The sequence below is a fragment of the Phalangium opilio genome, unplaced genomic scaffold (genome assembly GCF_054372755.1).
Source record: "Phalangium opilio isolate 3A_F unplaced genomic scaffold, DU_Popi_V2 ptg000217l_1, whole genome shotgun sequence".
NCBI lineage: Eukaryota > Metazoa > Arthropoda > Arachnida > Opiliones > Phalangiidae > Phalangium > Phalangium opilio.
In genome coordinates, this window is record NW_028324218.1 from 951,763 (window position 1) to 965,319 (window position 13,557).

Sequence of the window (13,557 nt, forward strand, 5' to 3'; positions counted from 1 at the left end):
TTTGTCCACCAACGTACACTAGTGCTTAGCCGTGAGGCCTTGAGCACCAGGAAGAAGTGAGCGTGAGACCCTACGCGGCCCAACACTGACGGGGGCCGCTAGGTCGTATGTGTGTAAACAGGGAAGGAAATGAGGTTTACTTGGGAGGTGACGGAAGGTGGAATTGGGGTAAGTCACCTCCGGCGGACACGGGACAGTCGGCACCTATAGGGTAGGATCGCCGACATGTGTCGTATTCCCTCAAACTTTGCCGCCCAGAAGCCTGGCTTACAGGAGTGCGCCACACTCCCGGCCTATACTCTCTTTGATAAAGCTAGCCAGCGCGGGATCACTGACAGTGTCACGTGTAACCGAAACGGGTGAGATCACGCCCCCTCCCCGGGAAACAGTTGTCTCGTGATGCGCGCGCAGTACTGAAAACACAACCAAACAGTTGATTGGTGGATATTTCCCGCTCATTCTCAACCGCGTATTTTAAAAATTATATACGTCATTTATCAGTTAAAATAACTATTTATTTTTTATTTTCACCCAAATTGCTCAGATGAACGTTTAATTTATAAAAATAATGATTTTTTAAGCCTAAAAACATTTTATAAATCCATCTTTTACCAGCGATTTTGGGTAAAACTAACCAACCAATGAAAACTCCAGGAATTTGGCGCCTCTTTTAAAAACCGCAACTACATAAAGGTACAAACATAACAATATATATTCAAATAAAAAAACAATATTCACTGTAAAGGTAAGATTCTAAAACAATAAACGTTTTTCAAAACCACATACCCTGAAATCTAACCCATAAATAAATGAAAATGGCTAAGCCTAATTTATATTCAAAAACCACGTGTAACTGTCTCGGTAGCTCAGCGCACCCACTTAAGTCGCTCTTACAAAGCCAAGGCCTGGCTTCGTTTACGCAATGCAAAGAAACGTGCAGCCTCCTCATCCACATTGATAAAACTTCGTGGCGACTATTGTGCGGCTCGCAACGCGCACACTACACATTATCGCAATGAACGGCGTCGTTACGAGAACTCACTTGTACGGCTTATTCATAAAAACCCTAAGTCCTTCTACTCCCAAATAAATAGCTTCCGCAAATGTCACTTCAAACTCCTCCAACTAACTTATCCTGATGGTTCTCGCACAACCACAGTTCCCGAAGCTGCTACCGTTCTTAACGACTATTTTGCCTCTACAGTTCAGTCCTTAGCCTGCCCTAGCTTACCGGTCCCCCCCAATACCTATTGCCCCTCCTCAAACCCTCAACTCTTTCGTGTGTGACCCTTGCGACATTCCGCGACTCTTCTCCCAATTGAATATTTGCAAATCCCCGGGTTCCGACGGTATCCATCCAAACCTTTTGCGGCAACTCGTGTCCACGTTGTCCCTTCCCACTTATCTCCTTATTACGAATTCTTTTTACACGAGTCGTGTTCCTACGGTGTGGAAAGAAGCCAATTTGACCCCCATACACAAAAAGGGCTCCAGAACAGACCCATCCAATTATCGCCCCATTAGTTCCCTTAACCAAGTTTCCAAAATATGTGAACACTTGGTCCATGAACAGTTAAAATCCTTCCTCGATCGTACCTCCTTCTTCACCCCAGCCCAGCATGGTTTCCTCCCCCGCCGTTCTTGCCTTACAAACTTACTGTGTGCCACTAATGACTGGACCCAATGGCTAGACGATGGTTCCTCCGTTGATATCTTATATTTGGACTGAGATTCGCTTCAGCCATAGCGGCTGGTCGTACCCGCATTGCCCCGCGACCAATAGATCGGTCTCCTAAAGAGATTTGTTGCATTCCAGCTTCTAAGAACGCTTCGGCGGGTCGTACAGATTGCGCTCCTCCGCCCCTGTGTAAAGCTCTCCCTGAGCCTGATGTAATTAAGGGTTGTGCAGCCGCAACAACCGCTTGTGGAACAGGTACTTGTGCCATAACGGGGACATCAGTGGGTCTACGAGCTGGTTCGGCTGGAGGCTGACCTCTTGCCCTCGCTCGAGCGCGTCCCGGAACCGCCGCCGCCGGTGGAGGATTGTTATCCATACTTTAACTCTAAAAAATTAAAAGCAATTACAGCTTATAAGCTTAATTTAATAAATTATATTATGATCAAATTTCATTTTAATTAACTTACGAAGATTATAAAACTATAAATAATAGATTTATTGGTGGTAAGTTGGTATAACTGACGTGGTACGTCTATCCCATGCGTCCCACGTTATAAATTAAAATGGCGGAGGGCCGGGATAGGTCCGGTTTGGACTGAGTACTAGTCGCAAACTATAACTAGAATCATGGACATATCTTATAGCCGGAAGCGATAAACTTTTATCTTATTGGCTATAAAGTTAAAGACTTGAAACATTGTATACAATAGCGAGATAAGATAAGTCAAAAGTTAACTCCCATTATTTATAGACAAGCCTATTCCGACTATAATGTAAATATTATATTAAAATATTAGACGCGGATATTTGCTACAATATAGAAACTAATTAACTACTAAATTAAGAGTATGAGTCTTAATTAATTACAAATGTAGAATAATAAAATAATAAATATGGTTAAGCTTAAGCCTAATCTGTAAATTATTTATTATATTAGTTAAGATTCATAATTCCGAGCGGATATTGGCTTCAAAGTAGAAACTAATTAACTAATTAGAGTAATAGAATAATTAGTCTCAGCTGTAGAATGACATAATGACGGATACGGTTAAGCCTATTCTGTAATGTAATGTAAATTATATTAAAATATTAAGATTTTGTTCCGAATTTCATAATTTCGCGCGGATATTGGCTACGAACTAATTATCTACTAATTAGAATAAAAGACTAATTAATTACAGCTGTTGAATGACCGAATAATAGATTTCATTAAGCCTATTCTATTCTGTGATTTAAACTATATATTATATTAAAACATACAATATTAGCTAAGCCTTTGTCATTAACCCATATAAATATAAACAGTTTAACTATTCGCTAAGCCTTTGTCATTAACCCACGAGGATATTAGGCCTAATTTTTAATTAAGAAATCGGATTTTTCATGAAACTTTTAACCTTTACTAAAGTTTTTACAATAAACACAAACAAAATTTTATTATCGAAGAAAAAACTCCGAACAACAACTTCAGTATTTGGCAACAATAATAATACACGAGGTAGTTTTTGATTTTGACAAGTTCGTAGTTGGCACTCTTTTGGTGTGTGTTTTAACTTTTAAGGCACTTAATATTTTGAGTTTAATGTGTTAAGTCTTATTAACATGCACAGGAACATAAAAAAATCACTAAATAAAACTGAAAAACAAAATTAAGATCAATGACCATATTTGGAATGTTTATAGAAAAATAACCGAAAATAATACTGAAGTATCGGAGAAGGAGACTCGTTCAAAAATGAGTTTTTTTTTTTTTTTAAAGTATCAAAATGTAATTGTAAAAAAATCAGGGAGGGAAAGGGAAGTCAGTGACTCAATATTTTGACTTAAGTTTTAAACCGAAAACAAAAAAACACCCGATTTTTACCTTACGTTAATAAATTGGAAATAGGAACATTTTAAACGGAAAAATTATCGAAGAAAGAACTTTTTTCTTCATTTAAAAAATAAAAAAGGGGAAATGAGGATGGTACTTAACTGACAGTTAAGTAGCAGTACTTATCTGACAATACCATCGATTGTTTTTTTTTGGTCGTCCTTTAAAGGAAAAACAACTGGTTACAGAGAATATCAGCGGGTTCTCTGTGCAAGGATTGGCCGACTAAGAAAGCCAATTTATGAGTGTATTGACAAGGAGCGGGGACTCTGATGGTTCCTTGCCAATTGACGTACATGTGGGTCAACTTGTAAGCGATTCTCTGCATGTGATCAGGTTTCAAACCAGTTGTATCCTCAATAACATTGAAGAGTGTCGGAGAGACAGTACCCTGACGAATGCTTTGTGAGATCAGGTAGAAATCATATCTAAAACAGAAGAATTAAAACAAAACCACCAATTAAGTTCAAAGCAATAACAAGAAAGGTTTTCCCTGTTTGTATGAACCCGCTAATTAATGAAGAAATGATGAAAAATAATAATTACCGCTCCGGTTTGGTCACTTCGGTATCAACAATAGTCCCAGGCGGCGGATTATCATATTGTCCCCTTCCATTGGTAAAGAAACGCGTACTAATCCTCTTATTCACGACGACAAAAGCGAATCTAGGAACTTTGTTCCCTCCGGTAACATCGGCATAAGCAGCCAGCAACTGTTTCACCTCATACTCCTTGGCATACTCCAACTCTCCATCGGAAAGTCCGTCGCGATAAACGATAATCAAATCAGGCGTATCCTTATTAATTCCATGGTACTTCTTAAGCAAGATGACGAAATTGGCCCTCAACTGGGAGGACAATTCCTCCCGATTATTATGGAAAGCCACTCGACTCGCCCAACAGGTGAATAGTTCATTCATGGAAGCAACGAGTCCGCCGACCGATCTCCCTTTTACCGAGGAATCGTGGTAAGTATCAATGCCCAAAATCATGGTCCTTTGTTTCAAAGGAATGGTCAGGGCCCAAGCCTCCCCTCCTAACTTGCAATTAATCTGAATGGCGATTTTAGTCGCCACTGACATCAACATTTGTTTCTTCGATAATGTTCGGCTTACGACGACTTGAGAAGGAACTGTTAAAAAAATGGTTAATAATTGACGAGGTTAATTTAATTAACTTAATTAAATTAAATAATGACCAGGGCATTCGATGCAACAAAGTTTCTTGATGGCGTCATAACGATCCGCTTTGTTATTTGGCACAATGGCCACGATAAGGGTGGCGCCCATTTTAATCGCGTCTTTGATAGCGTTGAGGAATGACGTAGTTCTGTCGTCACTGACGCTCATACTAAAATAATTAAAAATTAAATTTTATTATTAATTAATTATTAATTACAATTAAAAGTATAAGATAAAAGTTTTTGCAGACGCGACGCGAATACTACAAATTAAAAATTAAGTACTATTAATTAATTAAAAATCAATTAAATTACATTTTTGGAGCGGCGACATTCATCTTCATGGGTCCGCAAACCCTCTTGAACGTCTCGTACAACTCCTCGCAATTAGGACGATCGCGTTGAGTGGAAATCATGGCGAACTTGTCCATATGACGAGGATTATGCATGGGCTTACTCCTCATGTCCTTTCCGAAATCTCCGTCTTTGGCTGTGAACTCCGACCTTCCTTAAATAAATTAAATAGAAAAATTAATTAAAATAATTCACTTACTGTCGCTAGCCCTGAACCGACGCTAAGGGACCTTCTTTTTTGTTTCAAATTGGTTTTCTTTTGTGGCAATTCTAATATGGTTTCCTCCAAGATATCCAGTTCTTCCAGCGAATCCGCACCGACGCTGGTATTAGCAGGCTAGGAAATAAGACAGGTTTACGGGTCAAAAACCAGTTTATTAATAGCTTGGAATGAATTATTATGGGATAATGGCTCAGCTTTGAAATCTAGCTTTTTTTATTGGACTTTAAGGAAAAACAAAGACCCAAATTGGACCCGAAAGCTAATTTTGGGGATTTTGCAGGACCCCAAGTTTACCCGACTCCCAAAAATCTGGACGTTTCCATCTGGCCAGTTTTCTTCATTTCATAAATTAATTTTTATTCTAATCTAATCAAAGTAGGTGAAAATAGGCCAAAATAAAATATTAAGGATCTTACTTCTTCGAATTCTAAATTAACTTCATCAATAACCTTCTGCTTTGCCAGCTCCAGTTTTTCGCTGAAACATTTGGCCTCCAATTGAAATTTTAAGGCTTTTTGAGTTTCCTCAAAGAGTCTCATATTTAACTCTTCTAATTTTAATTTGGACATTCGGACCTTATTTTCCAATTCTGCATTTTTCTTCATTTCATAAAATAGTCAGGTCAATTAATTTTTATTCTAATCTAATCAAAGTAGGCGAAAATAGGCCAAAATAAAATATTAAGGATCTTACTTCTTGTAATTTCAAATTCCTTTGAAAATAGGTGCTGTTCTCTATTTCCGATTTTTTCAATTGTTTTTTGACATATTGAAAGTCACTAAGCTTAATTTTTAAATTTTCAATTACATGTTCACACTGGTCAACTTTTTCAGCTTTATATCGCAACATGTCTAGTCTAAGAATACTACAAATTAAAAGTAAGTACTGTAAGATAAAAGTTTATGCAGACGCGACGCGAAGCCTACAAATTAAAAGTAAGAACTAAAGAATTAAAAAATCAATAAAATTACATTTTTGGAGCGGCGACATTCATCTTCAAAGGTCCGCAAACCCTCTTGAACGTCTCGTACAACTCCTCGCAATTAGGACGATCGCGTTGAGTGGAAATCATGGCGAACTTGTCCATATGACGAGGATTATGCATGGGCTTACTCCTCATGTCCTTTCCGAAATCTCCGTCTTTGGCTGTGAACTCCGACCTTCCTTGAATGATTTTTTCTTGGGGGACTACGCGACCTTTTAGTTGCAACGGTTCGCTCCTGTAACTGATCCCCCACTTTTCCATATCCTCTTTTACCTGAATAATTAAATTAAATTAGTTAAGAACGCGACGCGCCAATTAAAATTAACAATAATAATTTACCTTAGCGTTGGTAAGACAGCGGTTCATGAAACTCTTCAGCATTTCAACCCGACTTCTTGGTCCGGGACGGGTAGTTTTAGCGACTTCTCTCATCAAATTGAAATCGCTTCTCATGTTGTCAATTAAACCAGTCATGACGCACAGTTCGGGAATCAGATAAACGGGATCTTTAGCGCCCGAACGAAAATCTCGTTCTTTAGGTCGACAAATAATCAATGGTTGTTGAAGATCACGAATGGTAATATCGTATTGCTACAAAACGCAAAAAAGATACGATTATTTCATACAACTTTATGAACACTGATTTCCCTAGTTTTCCACGTTCCCCCCCCCGACTTGTATGAACCTTATTATAAAGCCTGCTTTGAGAATTCCTCACCTTCTTATAGTAATCCATGTAACTGATCAATGCGGTCTTCCTCGTTTCGAACGTATCAGTTGGACACTTGGTGCTGTCAAAATCATCCAAGGAGTAAGTCTTATTGTTGTAAGACGTCATGACAATGCAACCGGCCAATTCCTTTGAGCAATTTTGAAGGTAATTGTTCTTATCTCTAGCGTAATGTTGGCGGAGCTGTTGCAAAACAGTGTCCATGCGAACGACCTTGTGAATCACGTCAACAACCATCAACAGGCTGTTCTCGTACATGCGAATGGCGGTCAAAACCCCAGGCCATAGTTCAATCCTGAAAAGAAAACGGGCCATTCAAGACCAACCTTAACAACTAATCCCAAGGTCGCCACCGCAAACTAAAAAGGTTCTTACTTGTATTGTACAACTGGAAGTGCCGCTTCTTTATCAAACATATTACGCCCCATGGCGACAAAACCCATATGCAAAAAGTTCTTTCTTTGCTGAGTATTCGTTAGACGCAACACTTCGGGGTGACGCCCATTCAACTTCCCAGTACGCTTAACGGTGATCTGAATGTTCTCGTCATCCGTTCTACGTTTGGACCATAAAATCATCTCCTAAACACAAACGAGAAAACCATTATTAAAGACACCTAGCGGGACAAAACTAGTCATTATATTTTTCCCATATATTCCCCGAATTTCCCCCGAGTTTTCCCCCATATAACGCCCCGAATTTTCCAATTACTTACATCTTTTTCAAGACTAGTGGTTGTTTTCACATCTTCCATCCCATCAAAAACGAAACTTCGTCCAATGACGTCCAAATGATCAAAGAGCATGGCTCGACGCATTTTTGACGATTCAATTGACGGACTAAAGTCCACGCGATACTGATAGAAGATGAAGTCGGATCCAAAGGCGGACGTGACTTTGACGGGTGGGCGTCCTCTCATGGCGCCGCGTCCACCCGGTTGGCCAACTGTAACTGCCTCCATACCAGTGGTTATGGCTTGGACAGAGGCAACGGCGGGCCCATCTAATCTAGCTTCTGACGTCACACCTCGATGGAGGGCGCGTCCAGCCCCCGCTGGTTGAGGGGGTTGGGCAACAGGGGGGCGAACTACCGCCGGGAATTGGCTGGCCGGAGTGGTAATTGCGATAACGTCCGTTGGACGTCTGGCTGGTTCGGGTGGTTTTTGACCCCTGGCACGTCCGCGGGCGCGTGCTCGCGACCTTCCGACAGGGTTGTCTGAATCGGCCATTGTTCTACAGGATTTAAAGTTAATTTCACAGTGGGTTCATGCAAGGAATACCGATTTCCCCGACAGGTTTTTCCCCCATACGTTTGCCTAAGTTTAAAACGTTTTTCCCCCATAAATAGAGTAATGAAAAGGGGAGTGTTCTTTAATACTTGAGGCAACCACCTCAGAGCAGACTTAGTCAAACCTCACAAATTTCCCTGAATTTTACTAAAAATTCCCGAGTTTTGACTAAGTTTTAGTCAACTATTTATTTCCCTGAGTTTTCCAGGTTTGTATGAACCCTGTTACCTTACAAGCCTTTTGTTGAAAAAAATAAAATAAAACGAGTCTACATAAATTAAATTAATTTTAAACTTCTTAAAACAAATTAAAGATTATTCATATTGATTAATTAAATAGTTCAAAATAAATTAAGTTCTAGTTTCAGTTTGATTTAGAGCTAAGTTCAAACAGTTCTAGTTCCAGTTTGAGTTTGAGTTAGAGTTAAGTTCAAACAGTTCTAGTTCCAGTTTGAGTTTGAGTTAGAGCTAAGTTCAAACAGTTCTAGTTCCAGTTTGAGTTTGAGTTAGAGCTAAGTTCAAACAGTTCTAGTTCCAGTTTGAGTTTGAGTTAGAGCTAAGTTCAAACAGTTCTAGTTCCAGTTTGAGTTTGAGTTAGAGCTAAGTTCAAACAGTTCTAGTTCCAGTTTGAGTTAGAGTTAGAGTTAAGTTCAAACAGTTCTAGTTCCAGTTAGAGTTAGAGCTAAGTTCAAACAGTTCTATTTCCAGTTTGAGTTAGAGTTAGAGTTTGAGCTAAGTTCAAACAGTTCTAGTTCCAGTTTGAGTTTGAGTTAGAGTTAGAGCTAAGTTCAAACAGTTCTAGTTCCAGTTTGAGTTAGAGTTTGAGCTAAGTTCAAACAGTTCTAGTTCCAGTTTGAGTTAGAGTTTGAGCTAAATTCAAACAGTTCTAGTTCCAGTTTGAGTTAGAGTTTGAGCTAAATTCAAACAGTTCTAGTTCCAGTTTGAGTTAGAGTTAGAGTTTGAGCTAAATTCAAACAGTTCTAGTTCCAGTTTGAGTTAGAGTTAGAGTTTGAGCTAAATTCAAACAGTTCTAGTTCCAGTTTGAGTTAGAGTTTGAGCTAAATTCAAACAGTTCTAGTTCCAGTTTGAGTTAGAGTTAGAGTTTGAGCTAAATTCAAACAGTTCTAGTTCCAGTTTGAGTTAGAGTTAGAGCTAAGTTCAAACAGTTCTAGTTCCAGTTTGAGTTAGAGTTAGAGCTAAGTTCAAACAGTTCTAGTTCCAGTTTGAGTTAGAGTTAGAGCTAAGTTCAAACAGTTCTAGTTCCAGTTTGAGTTAGAGTTAGAGCTAAGTTCAAACAGTTCTAGTTCCAGTTTGAGTTAGAGTTAGAGCTAAGTTCAAACAGTTCTATTTCCAGTTTGAGTTTGAGTTAGAGTTTGAGCTAAGTTCAAACAGTTCTAGTTCCAGTTTGAGTTTGAGTTAGAGTTTGAGCTAAATTCAAACAGTTCTAGTTCCAGTTTGAGTTAGAGTTTGAGCTAAATTCAAACAGTTCTAGTTCCAGTTTGAGTTAGAGTTTGAGCTAAATTCAAACAGTTCTAGTTCCAGTTTGAGTTAGAGTTTGAGCTAAATTCAAACAGTTCTAGTTCCAGTTTGAGTTAGAGTTTGAGCTAAATTCAAACAGTTCTAGTTCCAGTTTGAGTTAGAGTTAGAGCTAAGTTCAAACAGTTCTAGTTCCAGTTTGAGTTAGAGTTAGAGCTAAGTTCAAACAGTTCTAGTTCCAGTTTGAGTTAGAGTTAGAGCTAAGTTCAAACAGTTCTAGTTCCAGTTTGAGTTTGAGTTAAAACCATGAATAAAGAATAAGCCGCGTGAGGAAATTTGTTTTAACGCTGTAGGATTATACTCCGTTGTCAGTACGCGCAAAGGTAGATCTCTAAAAACGCAGCTTTGTAAGTGCTGACAAGAGACAAAAGAAATCACGATCTAAAAACCCCGAGATTTCCCTCCGTAAAATTAGAATTTCCTTTGTCTAATGTCAGTACGCACTAACCTAGGCTTAGCTTTACGCTGGTGACAACCGAAGCTGAACCCGAGTAACACTTAATTCCGACAATAGACCACGTGGGAGCTAAGTCCTAAACCTAACTGGCTTCACTATTCGTTATCAGAAATCTTCTATAACTTAATAATTAAACATTCATTACATACCTTCAACGTTTTTATTCGTTATCTAAGAAATGGAAGCCGAAAATATTCGACACGACTTAACGCGTACAGTTGAATCCGTTCTTTACTTCTTTGTTCTTCTTATCTCGACTCGACCGCGTTTACGAGTTACGACGTTACTCTATGGGCACGGCGTCAGTGTCTTCTCTTTAATAAAGCCATAGCCCACTTGATCACGCACGCTGGCTGCACGCGCTTTAGAAGCCCGTCCAAACGATTTTTTTACATGTTAACTCGCGAATACGGCGCGTCACATAGGTTCGGTCTAAACTTTCAAACCCGTCTGGTTTTAACATGGGCGTCTATGGGAGGGGACCAGTTTTTTCAACGTTTTTGACAATATTAGTGCATCTACTGGTTCAAATCTCTTGAATTTTTAATGAGACGTGTATTGAAAGGTTTGATATTATCCTGTAAAATTTCAAGTCTTCAGCTATAATAGTTTTTTTTATAAAAAATAGAAATCATCACATAGTAGTGAATTTTGCCCCTTCAATTTCTCTACTATGTGATGATTTTTATTTTTTATAAAAAAAAACTATTATAGCTGAAGACTTTAAATTTTACAGGATAATATCAAACCTTTCAATACACGTCTCATTAAAAATTCAAGAGATTTGAACCAGTAGATGCACTAATATTGTCAAAAACGTTGAAAAAACTGGTCCTCTCCCATAGAGGCCCATGTTAAAACCAGACGGGTTTGAATTTTAGACCGAACCTATGTTATTCTCATTTTTAGGGTCGATTGAGCGGGCTTCTATAGCGCGTGCAGCCAGCGTGATCAAGTGGGCTATGATAAAGCTAGCCAGCGCGGGATCACTGACAGCCAGTGTGGGAAATAAGGCACTTTCACAGGCCAATAGCCAGTTTAAAAATTACTTGGGCCAGTTTAAAAATTAAACGCTTTGGGGTCTACTGGCCCTGGTGGCCACTTAATTAATTCAAAGTTTTCCCCCTCAAGATTTTGGATCATTAAATAAATACTATGTTAATCCCTAAAATTGTCTCGTCTTTGCTTCTATGCTTTTTGCTTGCTTGGCCTGAATTGTGTATGTGGGAGTGGGATTATGGGTGGGTTTCGTATGTCTGTCTACGCTCAACACAGTGTAGAATCTGTAGATGAAGTGATTTTTTGCAGTTAGCTAAAGCATGGCTAAAGGGAAGATAATCTCTCCGTAGTCTTGTTTGGGTCTGGTCTCTAGGGAAAGGCAGCCTGCTGCCTTTCACTGTATTAGGGTCTATGGGAAGATAACAATGGAGTGTCAACTCCCTCCCTACGGGTCGAATTTTTTAATTTAGTATTACCAGAAGGGGATAATGGAAGAAGGATGCCACTCTGTATCCTCTTAATGCTTTAGTTATGTAACGTCATTCTTCCCAGGCTCACCCTTTTAGTTTGCTTTCCCGCTCATCGAACTACAAATGGGCATCGCACCGTAAGGTGGATTCTATAATTGTTTGGCACTAAATCCCCAGCAATCACCCCAGAAACCTCGTCTTGACATGGGACAAAATGCACAAGCGCGTCTTGCCAAATATTTAAACGCTAATAGAGTAATGATGAGGGAACTATTTATCGTGTATGTGATTCGGTTTAGTAACCTTGCTCTAAATGATCCGATGTTGGGAAGAGTGACGTTACACTTACCCCGCTTTGTGGTACACTTCTCTCGAAGAGATATATTATATACTTCTGGTATTACTCAATAAAGACTTATAGTTCATAATTTAAGACTCCAATATTTTTAAATACCCATAACTATAAAAACTAACCTACTAAGCCTACGCCCTAGCAAATATTGTCCAAAATAGATAATTTGGCCCTAAATTACGAAAGCCTGATTTTTGAGGCTAAAAGTGGTAGGTGGCACCGTGGCCAGTTTTTTAATTAAAATACCTAGGCTCTACTGGCCACAGGTCCAGTTTTAAAAAAATCCTTATTTCCCACACTGCTGACAGCGTCACGTGTAACCGAAACGGGTGAGATCACGCCCCCTCCCCAGGAAACAGTTGTCTTGTGATGCGCGCGCAGTACTGAAAACACAACCAAACAGTTGATTGGTGGATATTTCCCGCTCATTCTCAACCGCGTATTTAAAAATTATATATGTTATTAATTAGAAGTTAAAATAACTTTTTACTTTTTATTTTCACCAAAATTGCTCAGATGAACGTTTAACTTATAAAAATAATGATTTTTTAAGCCTAAAAACATTTTAAAAAGTCAACTTTTACTGGCGATTTTGGGTAAAACTAAAAAACCAATGAAAACTCCGGGAATTTGGCGCCTCTTTTAAAAACCGCAACTTTCAAAAGGAGTACATAAAGGTATAAACATAACAATATATATATTTAAAATTCAAATAAAAAACAACGAATATTCACTGTAGAGGTAAGATAACTAAGATTCTAACACAATAAACGTTTTTCAAAACCACATAGCTAAGCCTAATTTATATTCAAAATCTATTTGGCCAAGGCGTCATTCCAAGGCGTTTCGCGCCATAGAGATACAAGAGGAACAGTTGAGAGTCATTTTTGTGACGGTTTTAGGGCATTCGCCCCTTCGCATGTGTGATGGGGTGAAAGACTGGTGGCGCCCCCCTATCGACGAGCGAAGGAGTTATTAATAAGGATGAGCTTAGAGTAGTGGCACTCTATGTTAACTCTCTATAGGGAATAATAAGTCAAAACCTCGGAGATGCCATTACTCCATTTTATACGAGCTAAGAGCGGAAAAACGTATTTTATAAATTTTACACCTGTAAAATCTTTTAAAAAACACTTGGAACTTGTATTTCTACTTACTTTCGAGGAAATACCACCGTTTTCTGAAGGTAAGAGTCTTTTTTTATACATTTATTAGTAATAAAAACATTTAAGGCGAGCTAAGCCTTGGTCTTGTAAAACACGGCAGATTAGTGATTAGCGCGAGGATTAGCGTCGTTTTCAAAATCACTAATCTGCGGTGTTTTACAAGACCAAGGCTTAGCTCGCCTTAAATGTTTTTATTACTAATAAATGTATAAAAAAAGACTCTTACCTTCAGAAAACGGTGGTATTTCCTCGAAAGTAAGTAGAAAT

At 38.7% G+C, this 13,557-nt stretch overlaps 2 protein-coding genes across 4 annotated transcripts; both read right to left on the bottom strand.

Annotated features, from left to right (window-relative positions):
- Position 1: 1 nt before the first annotated feature.
- On the bottom strand, positions 2 to 2,496 carry LOC149615427 (uncharacterized). 2 transcript variants are annotated; one of them, XM_089857237.1, is made up of 3 exons: positions 2,146 to 2,496; positions 1,659 to 2,063; positions 2 to 683 (listed from the first exon to the last, which is right to left on the bottom strand). In XM_089857237.1, the coding sequence occupies exon 2, from the start codon at positions 2,052 to 2,054 to the stop codon at positions 1,668 to 1,670; it is 387 nt and encodes a 128-aa protein (XP_089713363.1). In that variant the 5' UTR covers positions 2,055 to 2,063; positions 2,146 to 2,496; the 3' UTR covers positions 2 to 683; positions 1,659 to 1,667. The 2 variants fall into 2 exon arrangements, with proteins under 2 accessions (XP_089713363.1, XP_089713362.1); XM_089857236.1 differs by having other exon boundaries at positions 1,655 to 2,063; positions 2,146 to 2,495.
- A 559-nt stretch (positions 2,497 to 3,055) lies between these two features.
- On the bottom strand, positions 3,056 to 10,590 carry LOC149615428 (piwi-like protein 1). Of its 2 annotated transcripts, none has more exons than XM_089857646.1 (13): positions 10,453 to 10,590; positions 7,739 to 8,255; positions 7,399 to 7,604; positions 7,012 to 7,318; positions 6,633 to 6,884; positions 6,280 to 6,566; positions 6,002 to 6,164; positions 5,725 to 5,907; positions 5,316 to 5,422; positions 5,047 to 5,235; positions 4,750 to 4,901; positions 4,098 to 4,683; positions 3,056 to 3,979 (listed from the first exon to the last, which is right to left on the bottom strand). In XM_089857646.1, exons 2-13 carry the CDS (start codon positions 8,249 to 8,251, stop codon positions 3,715 to 3,717), a joined length of 3,210 nt encoding a protein of 1,069 aa, XP_089713772.1. In that variant the 5' UTR covers positions 8,252 to 8,255; positions 10,453 to 10,590; the 3' UTR covers positions 3,056 to 3,714. The 2 variants fall into 2 exon arrangements, with proteins under 2 accessions (XP_089713772.1, XP_089713771.1); XM_089857645.1 differs by having other exon boundaries at positions 6,002 to 6,173.
- Between the last annotated feature and the right edge of the window lie 2,967 nt (positions 10,591 to 13,557).

Bases quoted from the DNA above. Each gene is read 5' to 3' on its own strand.
- LOC149615428 (XM_089857645.1), bottom strand. From the start codon at position 8,251: ATGGCCGATTCAGACAACCCTGTCGGAAGGTCGCGAGCACGCGCCCGC. The intron at 7,605-7,738 runs GTAAGTAATTGG...GTTTGTGTTTAG, and splicing joins CCACTAGTCTTGAAAAAGAT to GAGATGATTTTATGGTCCAA. The intron at 4,684-4,749 runs GTCATTATTTAA...TTTTTTTAACAG, and splicing joins TTGTTGCATCGAATGCCCTG to TTCCTTCTCAAGTCGTCGTA.
- LOC149615427 (XM_089857237.1), bottom strand. From the start codon at position 2,054: ATGGATAACAATCCTCCACCGGCGGCGGCGGTTCCGGGACGCGCTCGA.